Source organism: Hyaloscypha bicolor, assembly GCF_002865645.1.
Source record: "Hyaloscypha bicolor E unplaced genomic scaffold K444scaffold_17, whole genome shotgun sequence".
Taxonomy (NCBI): Eukaryota; Fungi; Ascomycota; class Leotiomycetes; order Helotiales; family Hyaloscyphaceae; genus Hyaloscypha; species Hyaloscypha bicolor.
The window spans coordinates 1,454,570-1,475,508 of record NW_020194519.1 but is presented as its reverse complement, the minus strand read 5'-3'; the positions used below and the strand labels follow the sequence as shown (position 1 = coordinate 1,475,508).

General features: G+C 50.7%; 8 protein-coding genes across 8 annotated transcripts; 3 read left to right on the top strand and 5 right to left on the bottom strand.

Moving 5' to 3' along the window:
- Positions 1-1,194: 1,194 nt before the first annotated feature.
- K444DRAFT_625566 (uncharacterized protein) lies at positions 1,195-3,262 on the bottom strand (the record flags this gene model as incomplete). Its single annotated transcript, XM_024882542.1, has 3 exons — positions 1,195-2,132; positions 2,184-2,727; positions 2,906-3,262. The coding sequence occupies 3 exons, from the start codon at positions 3,260-3,262 to the stop codon at positions 1,195-1,197; spliced, it is 1,839 nt and encodes a 612-aa protein (XP_024741844.1).
- Positions 3,263-3,732: 470 nt separating this feature from the next.
- Positions 3,733-5,922, top strand: K444DRAFT_519680 (uncharacterized protein; the record flags this gene model as incomplete). Its single annotated transcript, XM_024873978.1, has 3 exons — positions 3,733-4,190; positions 4,239-4,962; positions 5,005-5,922. The coding sequence occupies 3 exons, from the start codon at positions 3,733-3,735 to the stop codon at positions 5,920-5,922; spliced, it is 2,100 nt and encodes a 699-aa protein (XP_024741843.1).
- A 626-nt stretch (positions 5,923-6,548) lies between these two features.
- On the top strand, positions 6,549-8,827 carry K444DRAFT_640661 (uncharacterized protein; the record flags this gene model as incomplete). The annotated part of the gene is made up of 4 exons (XM_024884517.1): positions 6,549-6,889; positions 7,043-7,169; positions 7,224-7,294; positions 7,342-8,827. The coding sequence occupies 4 exons, from the start codon at positions 6,549-6,551 to the stop codon at positions 8,825-8,827; spliced, it is 2,025 nt and encodes a 674-aa protein (XP_024741842.1).
- A 223-nt stretch (positions 8,828-9,050) lies between these two features.
- On the bottom strand, positions 9,051-10,587 carry K444DRAFT_209440 (alpha/beta-hydrolase). Its single transcript, XM_024871073.1, has 5 exons — positions 10,546-10,587; positions 10,353-10,485; positions 10,153-10,298; positions 9,982-10,092; positions 9,051-9,923 (listed from the first exon to the last, which is right to left on the bottom strand). The coding sequence occupies exons 2-5, from the start codon at positions 10,379-10,381 to the stop codon at positions 9,274-9,276; spliced, it is 936 nt and encodes a 311-aa protein (XP_024741841.1). The 5' UTR covers positions 10,382-10,485; positions 10,546-10,587; the 3' UTR covers positions 9,051-9,273.
- Positions 10,588-11,023: 436 nt separating this feature from the next.
- On the bottom strand, positions 11,024-12,961 carry K444DRAFT_582503 (DEAD-domain-containing protein). Its single transcript, XM_024877799.1, has 2 exons — positions 12,243-12,961; positions 11,024-12,190 (listed from the first exon to the last, which is right to left on the bottom strand). Exons 1-2 carry the CDS (start codon positions 12,776-12,778, stop codon positions 11,128-11,130), a joined length of 1,599 nt encoding a protein of 532 aa, XP_024741840.1. The 5' UTR covers positions 12,779-12,961; the 3' UTR covers positions 11,024-11,127.
- A 1,553-nt stretch (positions 12,962-14,514) lies between these two features.
- On the top strand, positions 14,515-16,169 carry K444DRAFT_519971 (BcMKK1, mitogen-activated protein kinase; the record flags this gene model as incomplete). The annotated part of the gene is made up of 3 exons (XM_024874005.1): positions 14,515-15,252; positions 15,302-15,963; positions 16,019-16,169. 3 exons carry the CDS (start codon positions 14,515-14,517, stop codon positions 16,167-16,169), a joined length of 1,551 nt encoding a protein of 516 aa, XP_024741839.1.
- A 1,906-nt stretch (positions 16,170-18,075) lies between these two features.
- Positions 18,076-19,110, bottom strand: K444DRAFT_209387 (uncharacterized protein). Its single transcript, XM_024871072.1, has 4 exons — positions 18,794-19,110; positions 18,421-18,700; positions 18,309-18,341; positions 18,076-18,258 (listed from the first exon to the last, which is right to left on the bottom strand). Exons 1-4 carry the CDS (start codon positions 18,911-18,913, stop codon positions 18,173-18,175), a joined length of 519 nt encoding a protein of 172 aa, XP_024741838.1. The 5' UTR covers positions 18,914-19,110; the 3' UTR covers positions 18,076-18,172.
- A 485-nt stretch (positions 19,111-19,595) lies between these two features.
- Positions 19,596-20,131, bottom strand: K444DRAFT_554343 (uncharacterized protein). The gene is made up of 3 exons (XM_024876647.1): positions 20,040-20,131; positions 19,868-19,992; positions 19,596-19,817 (listed from the first exon to the last, which is right to left on the bottom strand). The coding sequence occupies exons 1-3, from the start codon at positions 20,097-20,099 to the stop codon at positions 19,673-19,675; spliced, it is 330 nt and encodes a 109-aa protein (XP_024741837.1). The 5' UTR covers positions 20,100-20,131; the 3' UTR covers positions 19,596-19,672.
- Between the last annotated feature and the right edge of the window lie 808 nt (positions 20,132-20,939).

Here is a 20,939-nt window from a genome sequence, read left to right as displayed (position 1 = left end):
CAAAATCCACACTGCTTACAGAGCAAGGGCGCAATTCGAGCAAATCTCTCATCGCTTGGTAAGTTCGTACGGAGGAGACTTCGAGCCCTGAGCCCTCAAAATGTGCAGGGTGCTGCGCCTCAATCGTCAAAACCTCGACCTCTGCAGGGTTCGAAGCAGAAAATCCCCGCGTCGAAAGGAGGCACTTCTGTGACAGGGCGGTCTTCCCAATGGAGCGTCTGCAGAAGTCAGATTAAGGTTGGTGGCATGGTGCAAGCTGGGAGCGCAATTGATCCGGCCCACCCAGCTGTTTCACACCCACGTATCTACAACTTCATGGGACGAGGCCCCTTCCACGTTGGCGTGCCTGAAATAATGAAGCCAAAGCCGTCTGGAAAATTCTTGCCTCGTTCTCTGTGATCCTGCAGACCTGTTCCTCTTTCCAGGGCTGGTCGAGCCAATAACTCCTTGCAAGAGTTCGTGGTCCATTGTGTGCGCGCTGCCAATGGCAGAGCCTGTGCCCATCTCAGACACCCATGAAACCGTCAACCAAGCCCTCCTCGACCGTTGATCGTACTCAACACCCCATTCGAGCTCCGAGGCGCCCGCACTGGCCCAACTTGAGCTGCTGTATCATATTACACCCAACCCACTGTCGGTATCCGCGAGGAGTGTTTTGCGTCTGGCCGAACCGACCACCGCATGCTCTACTTCAGACGGGTGGTGGGGACTCGTCAGCTTAATACAGACAATAATGCAAGGTCACTGTCACTGTCACTGTCACTGTCACTCAATGAGCAGAGTCATGTCAAAATCTCCGTCTCATGATCTCATTTTCTCCCTATCGATCTGATCTAAAGTCCAGAATACATTATACAAAAGGTGACACCAGGTCTAGACACAGCGAGGTCAGACCGCTATTCTATCGGCCCTAGCCTCCGTCGAACAACTCTTCCACGTAACGCAACGACGGCTCCATCGTCATTGTAACAGAGGAGATCAGATCTTCCCACGCAGAGCGATACCAGATTCGTAGCTCACGAACAAACGCCAATCAAATGCAAAACACAAAGATATCCAGGCAAGGAGCCAAGGCAAATGGCCACTGCACGACGCTCAAAAGACAATATCTACAGGGAATTCAGAGTTTCGTCATCCATACGGAAATCCCTGGCACCGAGGCACAGACATTTTTTTGAGACGAAAAGGCTTATTTCAGACCTCTTCAGTGAATCGGGACCTCTGAGACCCATCTTGTGAGGGATGGGACCGGCCGAGGTCATCAGTTGGTCGACGTGGCGGTGGGTCGAGAGGCGCTGGAAATTCTGAGAATGGGCTTTGTTCTGTCACTGGCGTTCGAGCTGGGGAAGGCCGCATAACAGGTACGCCGCTATCTCGAGTAAAGGACATAGCACCAGGGGGGTGCGAGGGGCTTGTAGGGCTTCCAGCACCTCCGTAGAATCCTTGCGAATCTCGGTAGAAAGATGATCCACTCAAGGTATTTGTACCAATTCCGCCTCCATACCCGTCACCACCACTTTGCAGAACTGACGGTAGCTTTCTCCCAGACACACGGTAGAATCCACGTTCACTCCCCGCCGTCGATGAAATTGTTCGATCGGTCTCCGTCTTCTGGGACGATCTCTTATAGCCAGTCATACTGGCCAGCACAGCAGGAACACCGAGAGCCAATGATCGCCGCTCAATCATTCCGCCTGGTGGTTGCGAAGATGGTCCATCCCGAGTCGTTTCTGCTGCGGTTCCTGCATCCCCATCGCCCAACAACAACATTGACTGATGCCTCTTCTTCCACCGGAGGAAGGCCATTATAATAAAAATAAGAATGGCAACCCCGGCAACACTACCCACAACACCACCTGCAATGACCGGTGGAGATGCCGTAGAAGAATTCGAGGCTCCATTTCCAGAAGCTGGGGTGCTTGTCGACACACCGCCTCCAGCAACGCCAGTCCCTCCAACATTTCCCCCAGTGGTAACGGAGCTCTTTGCGGTATAGCTTGGTGCATAGAGGGTCGAGGTGGAGCTCTCCCAGAAATCATCGGTTGAAGTGGTGGATGTTATGCAGGTGAGCGAAGTCCTCGAGGCGATGGTGGAGTTGGTGAAGCGTGAGCTATTAGTGGTTGAAGAAATTACTGTGGACTCGGTCAGTCTCCTCTCGTTTCTCGATTGACACGTTGACTTACAAGATGTTGAATTAGTGCTGAGAACCAGCGTGGGAAAATGCGTGGGTATCGTTGTTGAAGTTATGCCTTGATCTGAAAGTAGTGACTGTGATGCGTGCGATCCTCCGGACCCCCCTCCAGCAGTTGCCGCCGGTGTGCCGACTGCTGGGCTTTCCGTTGGTGTCGTTGCTGCATTTTCGTTCGTTATCGAAGGGGAAGACACCGTCGTAAGTGTCTCCGTCGAATAGGTGTTTCCATTAATATCCACATCTACTTGTTGTACCACCGAGATTGTCGCCACAACCTCCGTAAACACTGCCGGCGCCTCTCTTCTGTGCAAACGATTGTGATTATGATTGTGTTGATGTGGGTGCTCTCGGTGAGCGAGGTCTTGCTTGGCCAGAAGGAGTGATGGCCCAGCGATGGTGTCGCCCATGGCGCGCGCTGTTGCAGGATTGAGTGCGCGACGTGACGCGATTGAAGATTCCTCCGTCAACTCATTGCCGTCGTTCGGGAGGGGGCGAGTGAGGTTGGGAGAGCGACGAGAGGAGAAGAGCCGCGAGGACTCCGGAATAATGTCACTGCCAGCAAGCAAAGATAGATTGCTGCTCGAAGTCAATTTCGCTAAGGAGGGGGGGGCCTGCCCTGGGCGGGGCGGGGCCAGCGAATCAGCGAGGCTGGGAAATGGAGACTTTCCTGAGACTTTCCTGATTGGCCTATCATGGCCGACGTTTGCAGATTACCATAATAATAACAGCCGTTTTGCCAGGGGACGAGATTCGGACGAGATGTGCACGAGGCCCAGTGTCGGCTTGCTCGGCGACTGATAGGCTGAGGATAAAGGAGGCCGAGGAGCCTGCATCATTACGGGAAGGAACGAGTAACAACTGGAGCCCTGCTGGCAGCTGCCCTCGCCCTGCGCATCCTTGACCTGCCTGTCCGGTCCTGTCCTGTCCTGTCCTGTCCGGACGACCAACACTCGACTGCCAGAGCGCTGATAATCTACTCGTACTCGCAGTCGCAGAAGGTTTGGCTTGGGTTTGGCTCGGGCAGGCGGTCCCACCGTCCAGGGACCAGAAGCAGTCGAAGCTTGTCTTCATCGGAGCCACCCTGCCGTATCGTATCGGGCCTCTTTCAATATTTCATGACGCCTCCATAGGCCCGATGCAACACGAGAACGCAGCTGTTGGCCTGGAAGGGTGGGAGGGAATTGCGTGTATCGTTGATCTGGTGTCTGACATTTTGTTTAACCAAAGGGGAAAATTGTTATCCATTTGTTTACATATGAAATGTTCTGCATAAATCAGGAGTCGCCCACGTGATCTGCGGGATGATGCCATGCGAGAGGCACCCTGGAAGCCACTGATTGCGGGGCTGCCCGCCATGGAACAAGACTTCAACCAGATCCATGAAACAGAACGGAACAAAGCAGCAAAAAGGAAACATGCCGACTCCTCTCCGATAGCAACTCCATCGATAAAGTCAGCACGCAATGGCAACTCAAGCGCAACTAGACGAGAAGGCTCGCAAGGACCGTTTGGGAGTCTCGTCTCCTCCCACACTGGAAGGAATGGCTACGTCTGCCCAGCTTGCGGAAAAATCAAGACGAGACGAGCCAGGCCTCTCAGGCTTCGCCACTCCTTCTCAACTTGCGGAGAAGTCACGGCAAAATGCTCCACCTCCTCTGCCACCTCGAACAGCGTCCGCGCCTGCTCCCCCGCCCTACTCCGCAGACGATCAGAGAAGGAGCCAGTTGATATCCGAGCAATGGCGCTCTCACGATCCAAGATCTTCCTCGACGCATTCCTTGGTACCATCAGAGTCAGGCAGAGATGGCCGGCGAACTCTGCTGCTGATTTATATCCATGGGTTCCTGGGGAATGAAACCAGCTTCCAGAGCTTCCCAGCACACGTCCACAATCTCCTCACGATCACCCTCGCAGACACTCATGTGGTCCATACTAAAATATACCCAAGATACAAGTCAAGGAAAGCAATCGATTTCGCCAGGGATGATTTTAGCACATGGTAAGCCCTACTCAGTCCTTCGAACATATCTAGCTTATTGACTACTAGGCTCGAACCAAATGAGAACCACTATACCGAAGTTATTCTCCTGGGACATAGCATGGGAGGAATATTGTCAGCGGAAGTTGCTCTTCAAAGGCCTCTAACTCCAGCCACTGGCAAACCATTTCGTCATCGAATACTGGGAACCATCAGTTTTGATACACCGTTCTTGGGTATGCATCCAGGTGTGGTGGTGAGTGGTATTGGGAGCCTCTTTCGTCCGGCTCCAGAGCCTCCTGGAAAAACCAGCCAGTCCTCAACTAGTGGAACGAACACTCCATCAATGAACAGCCAGGCCTCGGTTTCTTCGCCCAGCTATGCTCCCTCCGTAGCAGATTCGGAGGTATCATTACAACCAAGCCTTATCCAAAGCATTACATCCCCCTTAGCCAGTCCACCCGATGATCCATATTTTAATCCACCTTTCCCAAACGATGTGCGGTTAGCAGAACGAAAGGGGTGGTCTAACGTACTACATTTCATCAATAAGCATTCGGATGGACTTACCACTGCAACAAAGCAATATTTCATGTCCCACTTAGAATTTGGAGGGTGCTTAGCAGACTATCCTGGGCTCAAGAGTCGATATGAGAAGCTTCGTGGGCTTGAGGATGTGAATGATCTCGCCCAGAGAAATCAACCCGGCTATCAACCTCCAATTAGACGAATTCGATTTGTCAACTACTATACGGCAAGCACTGGAAGACCAAAACCACCAAAGCCCCTAAAAGTTCCGCCTGGTCAGATGATGGATTCAGGTGGAGACCTGAAGCCTATTGAAGTGGAGATGCAGGATATGAGTCTCACACCGCAAAGTACCACCCGTTCAAGTAGTCGCTCTCCTGCATCTACACCGAAGATTTCGGTCGAAGAGCACAGCGATGGTGCCATTACCCCGCAACCACTTGAAGATGGTCCAAATGCCTCACCGGTTGAAGCACAAATGCAGGGGCTCGGAGATAACTCGGGTGTGCAAAACGATATTCAGGAACCGCCTGAAATGAGGCATATTGACTCGATTCCGATCGAAGAGGACGATGAACCGGAATCCTTGACCATGGCAAGTACCACCGAAGCGTCGGAAGAGCCGATGAATAAACTCAAGTCTACTCCCTCCGAACCAGCTTTACCCCGAATTCCACCTGTTCCAACCGAGCCCGAGGCAATCGATCTCACTGTCTACACTGATAAGGACTCTCGGAAGATCGCCGAAAAAGAGCAAAAGCGTATCATGAGAGCATACCAACAAGCAGTGAAAGACCGAGAAAGTGCCATCAAAGACCGCAAGAAGTTGATTGAGAAACGCGAGAGGAAGGCCCAACAGGGGCGAGAGAAGCAACTGAAAGCAGAGGAGAAGCAAAGACTGAAAGAAGAAAAGGAAGAGGAGAAGCGGCAGGCGACCATCAATCCTGAACCACCAAAGGAGCGACAAGCGTCGGTTGCATCGTCAGTACAATCTGGGAAGCCGAAGAGAGACAAGAAGTTCTGCATGCTTCCACCCGAACATGGCGGCAAGAGAGACAAGTGCTGGATCAGAGTATATATGGAGGGGGTCGACGAGGTCGGTGCACATTGCGGACTCTTCTTCCCAGGTCCACAGTATGAGAGCCTAGTTGGCGATGTGGGCGAGAGAATCAGTAAATGGGTTGAAGCGGACGCTGAAAGAAGAATGATCCTTGGCACCGAATGAGTGTAACGATGGATGCGGTGATGGTGGCTTAGCATTTGCATTTAGCGTGCACCATTTCATAGATACCCCACAAGTGTTGCCGTATAATTGAATCATGAGCATTGAGCACGTGCCTGACAAACTTGAAAGTCGTGCTTACAAGACTTCGATCTCGGTTCACTCTTCTTTTAAGACTTTTTTAAGCTCTTCTCTTATATACTTAAGCTGAAAGTTATAGAACCCTGTTTAATTTAAGTATTATCTTAAGCCTTATGACACCGTCTCCTAACTCTTTGCTGCTTTTGCAAGCTCACGTGACTAAACAATTAATTATACTTTAATTATTAGGTTTCTGACTTAATTTAATTTGATTACCGGCCGATAATTATAATTAATTAAATTGTTTGACACATTGTTGATTAGGCACTTCTCCCAGACCCACTTCAAACCTCGCCCCAACGTCATTTTTCACTTGGTACTACCCCACCAAAAGCTAAGAGTTCCGATAGCCTCTTGGCCCAGCTCACAACGACATAAATCTCTCATCAAGCCCTTCGTCCGTAGTTCTGTGGCATATTTGACATCCCGATGTCTCAATTGATACCTGGTTATCTCGAGAATCTCTGATCCTCAACGCCTCCCCCACCATGGCTTCCCAATCCTCTCCAAACACCTACACCCTCCCCACTTCTCTCCAACACGCCCCTGGCGACCCCCACTCCTCAGGAACGCGGAAATCATGGCGCCACCGCCTCAACTTGCTCCCCTCCCACACTCCATCCCAGAACCAGGCTCCTCAGAATGAGCTGAGACAGACGAATACGAATGCTAGTGCAAGGAGTAAACATGTGCCGAAATGGTGGAAGATCAGACTTTTTAGAGGCATGATTAATGATGTGAGGAGGAGGCTGCCGTTTTATTGGAGTGATTGGGTGGATGCTTGGGATTATCGGGTTGTGCCTGCTACGGTTTATATGTATTTTGCCAAGTATGTTCATCACACATCTCATTCCCTCTCCAAGTCAAATGATCTTCAATATGATCACGATGCTGATTTGAATAGTATTCTGCCTGCGTTGGCTTTCTCGTTGGACATGTAAGTTCGCTAAAGAGGGGAAGAAGAAGGGACTAATCAAGATAGGTTCACGAAGACAAATATGAGTTACGGTGTCAATGAAGTTCTGCTTGCTTCTGTTCTTGGTTCGGTGGTATTTGCAGTTTTTGCTGCACAGCCATTGGTTATTGTTGGTGTCACTGGCCCTATTACCGTTTTCAACTAGTGAGTCTTCAAGATTTTTATATCAAGAGGCTGCTAATGATAGTACAGTACGGTCTACGATATCATGGCCCCCACGGGCACGAATTATTTTGCTTTCATGGCTTTGATCGGGCTGCAAGTCTCATCCTCCAAGAAGCCGAACCTCAACTGACTGAACTCAGGTGGTCCCTTGTAATGCACTGGTTTCTTGCCTTTACAAACGCCTGCAACGCCTTGAAATACGTAACCCGTTTCTCCTGCGATATCTTCGGCTTCTACGTTGCTTTCATCTACCTGCAAAAAGGCATCCAGGTCCTAACCCGTCAAGGCTCAGACGAAGCTTTCTACCTCTCCATCACAGTCGCACTCCTCGTGCTATTCATCGGCTACCTCTGCGGTCTCATTGGCACAAGCCCCTTATTCCAACACTACATCCGCGTCTTCCTCACAGACTACGGCACCCCTCTCACAGTCATCTTCTTCACCGGCTTTGTGCACATTGGGAAGATGCGTGAAGTATCCCTAAACACTCTGCCCACCAGCAAAGCCTTCTTCCCAACCACGGACCGAGGATGGCTCATCCACTTCTGGGATGTCAGCATAGGCGACGTCTTCATCGCCATCCCGTTTGCCATCCTCCTCACCATCCTCTTCTACTTCGACCACAACGTCTCCTCACTCATTGCCCAAGGCACCGAATTCCCGCTGCGCAAACCGGCTGGGTTTCACTGGGACATCTTCCTCCTTGGCCTCACGACGGGCGTGGCAGGCCTCCTCGGGATCCCCGCCCCCAACGGCCTCATCCCGCAAGCACCATTCCACACCGCCTCCCTCTGCGTCACGAAGGTCGTTGCAGACCCCAACGAAGAAGGGGCCAACAAGGGACATGTTACAACCATCACCTCTCACGTTGTTGAACAGCGATTCTCAAACCTCGCACAAGGCCTCTTAACCCTGGGCACGATGACTGGCCCTCTCCTCATCGTCCTCCATCTCATCCCTCAAGGCGTCCTAGCCGGCCTCTTCTTCGTAATGGGCGTCCAAGCCCTCGAAGGAAACGGCATCACGCTGAAAATCCTCTTCCTCCTCAAAGACAAATCCCTCACGCCCGCCTCGGAGCCCCTAAAACGCATCCCTCGCCGCCTCGCCATCTGGGTCTTCGTCGCCATCCAACTCGTCGGCTTCGGCGCCACGTTCGCCATCACGCAGACCATCGCCGCTGTCGGGTTTCCGATCTTCATTTTGCTGTTGGTGCCAGTCAGGACGTTTCTGCTGCCGAAATGGTTTAGTGATGAGGAGTTGCGGGTGTTGGATGCACCGACTGCGAGTCCGTTTACGATGATTAGTGTGGGTGGGAATTTTGGGGAGAGCCTTGAGGATGTGGCTGAGGGAGGACAAAGGAGTGCGGAGGAGACGGCGGTGCAGAGTAGTGGGAGCGAGGGGATGCTTGTTGGTCGTGGTGGCGAGGAAGGGGATAGCGATGAGGGAATGGCGGAAAGGGGGGAGGGGCCAGGTTTAGGGGGCTCGGATGGGATGAAGAGGAGGGAGAGCTGGAGAGGTGAGGGGAGGAGTGGGCGGTGGGATGGGAAGGAAAGACGTGGAGAAAGCTTTGAGATGCAGACTCGGATGGGCATCCGTAGGAGGAGTGTGAGTCGGCAGTCGACATGACTACTTCTCTTAGATGGATAAAATAGAGAGGGCTTGGGGTAAAGGATAGAGAGAAGGGTCAAGATTGCTTTGTTTCCCTACATAGACATGAGCTCCTCTTGTCAGAGAAAGGGCCGAACACAAATTCCAATAGGACGGCTTGTATGTCGAATCTTTATCTGATAGAAATTTGGGAAGAAGGGTGCTTTTAGGAAGCGGCGAGACTTCAAAGACAGCTTGAGTTGGGTGTCTAAAATTTATTTGAGACTTGTAGTTATCTCAAGAGCACCTATTTGAAATTTTGGATGCCCTAAGCGAAAGACAAACATTTCAAGTAGTCCCGCTCAAATTACAATTATAGATTGCCTGCACTTTCTGCCGAGACCTAAGACAATCTAGAAAGCCTTCCCTCTCCTGTCAGAGAGAGTATTGTTTCCAAGACTAAGTAGCATTTGTATTTCAACAATTCAAAGCTTACTCGAAATCCACCTCTTAATCTCCCTCGCCTGCAACCCCTCATCCCTCTCCTTAAACCCAAGCTGCAGATCGAGACTAGGCTGATCATGATACTCACCCTCTACGCACAGAAACTCGACATTATCTCCGCCAAATCCTGTCTTCAACTTCTCCACAAATTCTTTAATCCCATCAACAAGCGCCTCTTCCTCACCCGCCGTAACCAACATCTCCTGCACCTGCAGTCCCTTCCACCATTCATCCGGCGCGGTGTACGCCTGGTTGTAGAAATCGCTCGCCTCTGTGTGCGGCCATGGGCACGCCATGAACGCACTGCTCCACTGCTTCCCGGCCTCAACGGTGATGCAATCTTTCCATGCATTTCGTTTAAAGCTGTCTGCGCTCAGATCAAACGAGATCCAAGGTGAGATTAAGACGGCGCCGCGGAGGGGGGAAGAGAGGGTGATGCGTGGGATGGGGAGAGTGGTTGAGGGGTGGGGGTGCGAGATGTGGCTGAGGAGGGAGAGGGCGAGGTTTGCGCCCGCCGAGTCACCTGTTAGGAGTATATTGTTCGGCGAGATTTTGAGGTTGTTGAGGACGTGGTTTAGGAGCATGGCAGCTTGTTGGAGCTGTCGGGGGTACGGGGCGGCGGGCGCAAGGTCTGGGATGGGTAGTTTAGTTTGAAGGGGTAGAGAGAAAGGAGGGGGGGGGAGCAAAACCGTAGGAGAGGAAAAGACAGGCTGCGTTTTTGCCGGCTCGTTGCAGGACGTCGACGACTTGGAACATGAATTCGACCATTTCGGGCGAGGAGGGGACGCAGTATCCGCCACCTGGCTCCCATTGCAGTTAATATTCTGGCCTACTCTGAGGAGGTGATGTATGTAAAGTACCGTGGAAATTCATAACCAGCTTCTCGGCCTTAGGATCCCCGATCCAATGTGCCCGTGTTCCATCTTCGAGTATCTCACTCTGGGGCTTCACGTCTCGAGCTTTGCATGCTGCTGCATACGCTTCATCTGTTGGCGGTAGTAGGAAACTATTTCATGCATCAATTCAACTTCCCTTCGAGTTGAAAATCCAGGAGACATACTGTTGCTGCCGCACACTCGTCCTCCTCATCAATGTTCGAACTGCCGTGAGATACACATGTCGGTAATAGCTCTTCGGTATGCTGCCCTTCGATTTGTAGAAGCCGGAGAAGAGAGCTACGGCTGCGTTGCCCACTGCACAATCGATGAGCTAGGTCCATTTTTTTGCGAGTGAGACAACAGAGTCTTACAAACCGAGAGGAGTGCTGGGATCGTGTCCAGTTTTTCGAGAACTGAGAGGTCTGCGGCAGTAGCTTTCTGCTTGCGGTAGGAGGAAGACTGGTTATTTGGAAGCCTCGACATTGTGACTTGGTACTTGAGAACAGAAGGAAAAGCGAAAATGACAGAGAGGAAAGATCGGGAACTTTGAAGAGAAAACAGGCTATGATAAGGGCTAAATGTACAACCAAAGCTAGAATCACCATTCGTAATCCTGCGGGGGTCCGCAGTGCATCCGATTTCATACCTGGTCCTCACATTTCAATAGATGTTGTGAACCGAGGTTGGTGGTCGGTTGCATCAGTTTCCCACTTGGGCAACTAGAGCAACCAGAGCAGGGTTTCCCCGCACCACAATCCTCGCGGACAACGGTCCCAGCTGGGGACGTGGGTCCGCGGGTCAATATCCTTTCTCGGAATCTGCAGCGAGGAATCGTATTATTTTGAAACATTTATTGGGTATCTATGTCTCTGACAGTGTACTCGGGCAAACAAGAATTAGGCGAGGGGCATGACATGATTGGTGGAGCAGAACTGCTGCATGCTGAAGGGTTTGTGTCTAATTCGCTCGCAGCTTTTGCATGCCCCTTTTTCGCTTGCCTCCGACTTCTCGACCCTCTTCTATCTCGAGCAGCGCCTCACGCTTCTTCTCTCCCACGAGCTTCAATGCCTCTTTCGTAACCCTCGTGGTTAAGTTCACACCTTCTTCTTTCCATTCTTCCATTTGTCTACCCACTCGGGCCTCGATAGCTTGCACCAATTGCACGTCTCTTTGTCCAACAAAGGTCACAGCTTTACCTTTTCTCCCAGCTCTGGCCGTTCGTCCCACGCGATGGATGTAATCATCTGGATCCCGGGGAATATCGTAATTGACTACTAGTCCAACTTCAGGAATATCGAGACCTCGAGCGGCTACATCCGTAGCAACGAGAATTCTTGCAGCTGAAGCACGGAAGCGGCCGAGATTATCAATTCTTTGGCGTTGTGGGAGCTTGGAGTGCAATGCTGTGACTCGATGTTCAAGAAGACGGAGGAGATGCGTTAGGTAGTCTGCTGTGGCGGTGCGGTTACAGAAGATGATGACAGATTTTGGGAGGTTAACATCGGTGAGGAGGAACATGTGGAGGTAATGTTCTCGATGTGTGACTGGAAGTTGGAGATGCATCTGCTTGAGAGAAGCTGGAATTGCCAATACCTGAGTATCGACTTCGCAAATGAAGACTGGCGGCTTTCCTGGTGTTCTAGGAATCTCCTTCAAAGCTCGTACTTCGGGTGTGATGGTAGCCGTAAAGAGGAGAGTTTGTCGTTTTGCTGGCGGAGGAAGAACTGATAGACATTCTTCAACGTCTGGCAGCATGCTTCCAACACTTCCACTTGCTAACAATCGATCCGCTTCGTCAAGGACCACCATTCGAACTCTCCGCAGAGCACATATCGTGTCCTCCCCAGAGGTGCGTATATGATCTGCCAATCGGCCCGGCGTCGCAATCACAACATGAGGTCGTTGGGCAAGAGCCGTTGCTTGTGGACGCATATCGGATCCTCCAGTAATCAGGACTGCCTTCAGCTGCTGAGGAGACGAAATAGCCTTGAATTGCTCGTATATCTGCAGTGCAAGTTCTCTAAAACATATATTAGCACAATTTGTATTTCATCACAGTGCCACAAGATTACCTTGTAGGGGTCAGAACTAGAGCAAAGATCCCAAACGGATCTTCAGCCCATTTCTGCAAAATGGGAACCGCAAAAGCAACAGTCTTTCCCGAACCTGTCCTACTTCCTCCTATACAATCTCTCCCCTTCAATATTTCAGGTATGCATCCCTTTTGAATTCCAGTTGGCCTCTTAATCGCCATAGCATCCAAGGATTGTACGAGCCATGGCTTAACATCCAACGATGCGAAAGAAGCGTGGGGGTCTGTAGGAGCAAGCACTGCGCCATTGTTGGTCTTTCCATGGACAACATCACTCTGGATCCTCGGCTTTACTCGTGAGGGCGCGGTTGTTATGTGGATTGGTGGCGCATTGTCTTCAATTGGGGAGGTTTTCCTTCTTTTCCGGGAGGCGTTGCTATCGAGAGAATCGGAATCGGAAGAGTTGTGGGAGGACCCAGACTCGGAGGCATGATCTGATTGAGGAGCTGAATCAGACGCTTCCTCAGGTATGCGTCTGATCGTTACAGATCTTGCATGGGCATTTGGTGGTGCCATGATTATATGTGCGTACAATCAGAGGCTTTTGCTCACATTTTTTCTGGCCCTCGATTGTGATAAACACCCGCGCGCTTAAATTTGTCCCCACGGGAGGCTTCCGCGACACCACACAGTGTCAACCCTGTCTGAAACATTTCGAAATCCTCCAGTTAGCGCTGCTGATCTGGAGAAAGAGGCACAGCAGTGAGTGAGTGATTGCTGCTGCAGGCGAGCAGGGCCAGCGACTGCCGGGGATTGGACCTTGTCAATAGCCGCTCCCTCCGCATTGCATGGCAAAGCGTGGCTGGCCGTGTCCTGCACTCTTCCGCCTCCAAGAAATTAATCCTATCTGACCGCTGGTTCTGTGACCTTGGCCCTGCATTGCAGTGAGTTGACTGTGCGACAAGAAGGATTGGTAGCTGGACTTGTGCCCAATCTCGAATCCCCTAAGAGAGCACGGCCTGACGGGAGCAATCTCGATCGTCTGGAGTAGAGACTTCTTAGTGCACGAAGTGTATTACGGGTATCACTGCTCTTGATGAATAGTCATAGGCGAATGCAAGAATGGTAGTAGGGTTATCATCCTAATGCAAAGGGCAAGCATTGCAGTCTTACATGGTGCAATACAACGCTTCAGCCTCTCGTCTTCTCTCGAGTCAGGCTGACCATGCAGCTAACCTCGTCAGCATACTTAAGGCACAGCTTGCTGCAGCCCTCATCAAGTCCGAAGAGGATCACAGCAGTTTCATGCCTGATCGGCCGGAAAGAACACGGCTGCAGTGTTAACAACTGATGACTGCAGGATCCGGCATCTTCTTGCCTCGCTCTCGCTCTGGCTGAAGCCAAGACCGACGCCCTGCTCTGCCCCGAATAGTAGCCGATACTTGTCACCGTTCGTTCTCCTGCCCAGGAGATCCCAACACCAACACACCCACCTCCACTCTCAGGGCCTCCAGTCCACAGTCCATTCGGTCCGCGCTTCAGCTGCCCGCAGCTGTACGAATTCAACGTCGGCAAGCTTGTGGCCCCAAGCGGCAGACCTCTGACGCCTTCCGCCAGGGTGACTGCTAGTGATTGCCCCTCTCACTGGCTCTTCATCGACCCCAAATTCTTCCCTTGCAGCAAGCAGCCCTGCTTGGTGTGCTGCAACGCTGCCATCATTCATCCGAGTGTCCAACGACCAAGATTATTTGCTTCCTTCACAACGCGCGAGCTGACTGTCTTCTTCATGGTCATTCCTCTCCAACACTTTGGGGGCCAATAAGGAGTCCGCTCTCCCAAGCAAGCGCCGACAACCCTTCTCTACTGCCGGTCTGGGGACGAATGACGAAAAGCTTGAAACACTCCTCTCCGACGTTGCAAATCCGGTGGCACAGGCTTCGAGCTTCTGCGTACACAACACAGCCTTTCGAGTCCGCAAAGAAATCCCTTTCCTGGAGGCGTCGACAGACAGTTCTCGTCTTTGCCACTACACCATAGAGCTCGTTTAGGCCCCCTCCAACGGTCTGCTGCACTGGTAGACGGCAGCGCCGATGCAAGATCAGAACTCCTCGCAAGTGAGCACCGGGTACGGTGTGCAGGAGGCGGACAATAGGGCTCTACCAACAGGTCTAGACCCTGCCGCTGCGGCTCAACATGTATGAAAATCTCACGTCTATTTCTGATTTTACCCGTGTGGCGTTCAGAATAGGAGTTGGGAGAATGCTGATATCTTGAAGACTTCGAACAACACAGATCCGAGTCCTCAACCCGCGATGTCTTCCCCAGCGCCGTTGTTACGCCCTCCGATTCCTGGCAGCCGCCAGAGCGGTGGTGCCAGAACACCCAGATTAGGACTCGCCATTCCACCTTCACCAAGCGCCAAGCCTGTCAATGGCGGCCCCACACCAGCAGGGCTCACGCTACAAATGCCTGGGGCGATGGCATCAAGGCCATCTCTGCCCAGATTGCAAGTAGCCACGCCGATGGGCAGCAGTCAGACCCCGTACGAGCAACAATCACAAGCTTTATTAAATGGGCGTCCAAGTGCACAACCTGCGGCGGGTCAGTCGGCGAGCGGAGGAAGTGAGAGCAGTGCAGCACATTCGAGGTCGGGAAGTTTTGGGCCTTTGGATGGACGAGCAAGTGGACCTACATCTGCTGGATCGCAATACTCGGCACTATCATTTGCTTCTCAACAGCAAGGATTACGGCAGCCACCACAACAAGGAACCCCAGACCCGTCCTCTGCTGTTGGATCATTATACTCTGAACGAAGTGAAGGTGGTGTGGGAATGGAGCGAGATGGTAGCATGAATGGACTGGAACAAGGCTTTGACAAACTGGCCCTAGAAAGAGGCAGAACTCTGGATGTGGAAGAATTGGATGACGACGGATGGGGAATTGCAAGTATGGAGAAGCGGATCCAAGAAATAAGCAGCCTAGGAGAGGGTGCTGGAGGTGCAGTAACAAAGTGCATATTGAAAGGGGGGAAGACGATATTCGCGCTCAAAGTAGGTATCACCCCCACACTTCACTCCACCCATCACTGACCCCTTCTAGATAATCACTACCAACCCCGACCCCGCCATTAAAAAGCAGATTCTCCGAGAAACCAAGTTCAACAAGTACTGCACCAGCGAGCATATCTGTCGATACTATGGCGCCTTCGAGGACCCCGCAACAGCCACCATCTCCATTGCTATGGAATTCTGCGAAGGCGGTTCCCTCGACAGCATATACCGCGAAGTGAAGAAGCTCGGTGGACGAACGGGTGAAAAGGTGCTAGGAAAGATCGCCGAAGGGGTACTAAACGGCCTCACCTACCTCCACAGCAAGAAGATCATCCACCGTGACATCAAACCCAGCAACATCCTCCTCTGTCGCGATGGGCAAGTCAAGCTGTGTGATTTCGGCGTGAGCGGCGAGTTCGGAACCAAGGGAGATGCAAATACGTTCATCGGGACATCATACTACATGGCTCCTGAGCGTATTACCGGACAATCCTACACCATCACCTCTGACGTGTGGTCCACAGGCGTTACGCTCCTAGAAGTAGCACAGCACCGCTTCCCCTTCCCAGCCGACGGAACAGAAATGCAACCCCGAGCCGGTCTAATAGACCTTTTAACCTACATCGTCCGACAACCAATCCCAAAACTGAAAGATGAGCCAGAAGCAGGTATTAAGTGGAGCGACAACTTCAAGTACTTTATCGAGTGCTGGTATGTTCCCTCCAAAACTCTCTTGTTTATATGAATATGTACTGATACACCACAGTCTCGAAAAAGAGCCTGCCCGCCGCGCCTCCCCCTGGCGCATGCTCGAACACCCCTGGATGATCGAGATGCGCAGCAAGCGCGTCAACATGGCGCACTTCCTCTCCACGGTCTGGGCATGGGAAGGGAAGCCTGCTGTCGCAGCCGCATAAACCAATTCCACTTCTCACCTGTTCTCATTGTTCCTCGGTCAGTTACTTACTTGAATTGCATCCCACTACGTACGTGGACCGGCGTTGGATTGGCTTGGGTTGGATTTGATCGGGTATGGATGGGTGGTTGATCTTATGAGACGTTTCAATGAATTAAGATGGAAGGATCATGGACGACTGGAAGGAATGACGGAGTCAGATCGGCTAGATTGGATCGAATCTGATGGTTTTCTCTCCGGGAGAGATTTGGCAGACGGGAGGGGACGGAGTAAGATTGATTGATTTATTGATTAAAAAGATGAGTGTTGTTGGGTATTGGTCTACAAAGCAGCGCACCATCATCACGCGAGATAACTACCTTATGATTCTGCCGCTGCTCTGTACCATATTTACCAAAATCGAAGAACATGTCAGGATTCGGGTGCAAGGTGCCAATCTTGATTTTATTTCGTAGAGAGGAGCAGTACTTATCCTAGGAAAGAGGTAGTGGTACAAAGAGTGGAGAATAGGGTATCAAAGAGAAAGAAACGCAATCATCCAGCAGCGCTCACCAGGTCTGAAGAAAATTATGTCCGCAATACGGACAGCTCGAAAAGAAATAGAAGTGTAATCTAACATAGTTTATCCAGTTCGAGAGGGTTGGAATTCCTTTCCATCTCTGATTCCAGAGTCCTTCTTATGGTCTTCCATTTCCTGTAATGTCACAAAGGGCGGAGCGTTAAACGGGCTTTCTCTCTGCATGCGAGTGTTGTTAGCAATATCCCGTCGATTGAGGCCTTCCAGCTCACTTACATCGGATTTGCGAGTCAGGAGAGGGAACAGTCCATCATCTACCGATCCCCGAGTGACAGTACCAGATTCTGGAGCGCCGGGGAGGGTCGTCAGGTTCTTCATCATACTCGATAACTTGCCCTCAATATCAAATCTTCACCAACGTTAGCATACCAAACGTGCTGCCAGGGGAACACCAAGTCAGTGATGAGGCAGTACCTCTTCCAAGATAATTCAGCATCATTCCGAGCCATAGCATCGTACTTAGAAGCTGTCATATCCTGGCGGGTGCCGTCACCGAGCAAATCTCCTGGCCGTGGGTACGCTGGTTTGCGGCCGGTCACGATGTGAAGATTCAGGTAATAGGAACCAGACTCGAGCTCAACCATCTCAACTTTGGGGAGTTCTTTGAGAAGCTGATCCATCGTCAATTTCTGGATATGCAGCGGGATAGCTGGGTGGCATACCTTTGGAACCTCGTTTTCAAGACTGATCTGGTACAGAAGAAACACTTTGAGATGTTGTCCTGACCTGGTATTACCCCCCACCGGAATGCGGATCACTATTTCTGTGACCTCAGTAAAGCTGCCGAGTATCTGTTCAGCGTTGTCAGACTACCAGAGAATATGAGAGGAACTTACCCAGCTCCCTGAAGCCATGACTTCAAGTTCGCCGCAGCAACACCATCAAGCGGACGTAGAATTGCTTTCTTGCGTTCTTCGACTCTTCCAGACCATCCTGGAACGTTGGTTGCCAATTCTGCATCAAAAGGATCCTTGAAACGATCTCGAATGTTGTCTGTCCCTAGCGAGTGGTGGAGTTAGCAATTGTCTGATACAAAGTGTTCTGGGAAAACTCGGACATTGTCTCGGGAGAATTCCATGGGACTCCCAAGCATTGGAAGGAGGTTCTACCCAGCACCTACAGTCTGTTTGTGGACCGCTCTCTCGCTTCGCTCTCTTGTCAACTGCCACCCGATTGTATCCAACAGGATCGAGGCGAGGCCTTGGATCAATCTCGATGAATTCGACAATGCCATCAGGCTTGAGAATTCCAATGAAAAGGTCAGCTTGGGAAGATTATATGGATATTCTTTCCTGCTTACAACCGGATGTCCTCAAGAAAAGCCTTGTAGCTTTCAACCCTATCGAATATCTCTCTTGCCCGGATGAAATCATAAAGACTGTGGTGCATGGGCTTCAGGTGGGCAAGAAGGGAGTTGATATTGCGCATTACAAACTCTGGGTTCTCCTGGGTTGTGTCGATTCGATTAAAGTAACTTCCTGAATTGACCAAGCTTTCAGGGACCATAAAGTCCCTAAATAGCGGGTTAGTCAAAGAGCGAGGTAATCGTTGGATTCAACGTACCGCACAACCAGGTCTCTATCAATACAGGACCAACTAAGAGAAGCGTGAGCCAGGAATTGCCAACCCTAAGTGTGTTTTGGGAATGTCTCTCGGATACGGAGCACTTACTGACCGGTATCATCCACACCCTCAACAGTCCACGTGGGTTGCTCCCTTTTGAAGCTAAAGCACCATGTTCCATCACTGCAGCCGATCTCAAGAACTCGAGAAGGGCCGCGGGAGATTGCAAGAGCATTCTCCTCGGGCGTCGCTCCATCGGCAACTACATTTGGAGAAGCGGGCCTGAAATCAAAACACCAGGTGAGTCGACGTGTTAGAAGTTCATCTACCAGCAGTATGGGTCCTTGGCCATCGCCATGCGGAGCAACAATCTTGGTGATCTTCGCTCTCAGCTGCGCAAGTTCGTTAGTATCTATAACAAAGATAAAAGACTCTACGTGAGGATCTGCCGGGATGTATCCATAGACCTAAGGTCCAGTATTTACCTGGTGATGGAACTTCTTCTTGATGGCCCTGAGCAGCTGTGTAACACTCAACTCGTTCGGTGTTGGGTGGTGTCGAAGCTTGCTTTCCTCTACCAGCTCTCCGTATTCGTCATATGCCATCGCCGCCTTGACAAAGGAACGAGGTTTGCTTCCGTCGCATCTTCCAGGTTTACCAGGACTTATGGGAGTCGGAGGAGAATCGGGACTGTTCTTCCGGAGTAGTTCGTCTGGTGTGAGGATCTCGATGAGAGGAGAAGCACTTCTGCAGCATAGTCTATGTGGTCCCCGAGGTGTGGATGTCTGAGCAGGAGGTGCAGTAGATGCGTCTGCGGAGCCGTCGAGAGGACTGGGGCCAGCCTATTCGGGCAGAAGAGACAGTTCTAATTTAGTGACGGATGTCCTAGAAGTTGTTTCGTTATTCTCGTCCGCGGTGAACACCGTGTGCTTGAGACCCGTAGGCAGTTCTTCTGACGTCAACTCGAAGACTTCCCCAGTTGGGGTGGTGAAAAGCAAGGGCATCTTGCAAGTAGTAAGAGGACGAGAGCAATAACAGCAAAGGAGGTTTTGTCGACTGACCAACATCAAAGAAGGAACGCTGGGCAAGACGAAAGCCATGCCAACTTCGCTTTAGGTCAACGTAAAGCTAATTGTGAGGTTGAGGCTTTCGGAAGGAAGGAGCTGTAAGATGTGAAGGAAAGCACAAGCGCGGCTCATTGTGGAGTATCTTCGCGTTTTCATCGCAAATCGCAAATCGCAAGCAAAATTGACAAGGAAAAGCGAGCAGGCGAGACACATTTAAGATCGAAGATCAGCGGAAAGAGAACATTCATTCTGTTACATTGTAGGCTTCCCTCTGTTCTAACAAGGTCATTGCCCTCCTTACAACCTAGCAAAACCCCCAGCCTCTTTCACGAACTTTAACTGCATCGGGGCTCCAATTAAAGCCTCATCTTTGAGTATCTTCTGGAAAGCTTTGAATGCATCTGATGATCCATGAGTTCCCAGAGCTGCCTTGTCCTTGTAGCTGGAAGCTTTCAGTCATGCGTCAATGTGCAAATGGGAGGGGGACTAGACCTTTCAAACATGATTACTTCTTCAACACCAGACTTTTTGTTCGTCTCTACGTTGATCTGATATCTTGTAGTCCCAGGCTCATTTTTATGGACATATTGTGACACTCCATTGAGTAATTCCACTACCTAAGAAAATGTGAGTAAGTGAGGGTCATGGGTAGCGGGGTTCCTACTCTCTCTACCTTCCCAGCTTTGGGGCTGATAATGGCAATTAGGTTGATTTGAGAAGACATGGTGATATAAAATGACTGTTTTCAGGTTCTGTAAAATAGAAAGGAAGGAAAAAGCTTGATGGTGTTCGAGAGATGGGGTTTTACTTTACTAATCCTCACTTCGCTTGACCTTTCAACCTCGGCAGCTACACAGCCAATGAGCATTCTTAATAGGAGTCGTGGGAAGGGGCTGCAAACAGGGTGGTTTCTCAGTCGGTATTCAAGATGCCCATTTGGGCTCTGCTGTACCTAGAATCGTATATCTTCTTGTAAATCTATAGTTGTCTTCTTTGAGTCGAATCGATTTAAAACGTCTGGTTGACCGAAAATTGTCCCTTGAAAGGACGAGGCATGTCCGGAAGTTCGGATCTTGAGGGAATACCAGTTTATTTCAGAGTAGGATGAAGGTCCGTTACTCTGTCACTCAGGGATTAAATATTGCCTGAAATGGTAAGCACATTCATCCCAAATCATGTTCTAAAAAATTACCATTGAGAAAATTAAATGTCTAAAAAGGCAGAGTTTGTTGAATCTTCATCGGCACTCCATACATTTACGTACCAGACGTGATTCCTTCGATCCAACATCAAACTGGATATCTACGGCCATAAGCCTTACCAAAAGTGCCAAAAAGCGGAGGGCATCCAAACTTAACCCCCAATTCTCCCAGGTGTGAGTTGCATTTGATGGCCGGGAGTCCGATGACTGGCTTCACATGAACGAAATCCCACAAAATTATTGTGTGAATTATGAATTTGATGGCTGACGGAGAGAACAGAATGAGATTGTATTGACACTATATGACTTTCTAAGCCATTTCACGGATTCCGGCCAGTTCCTGAAGCTTTGGCAGGAATACTA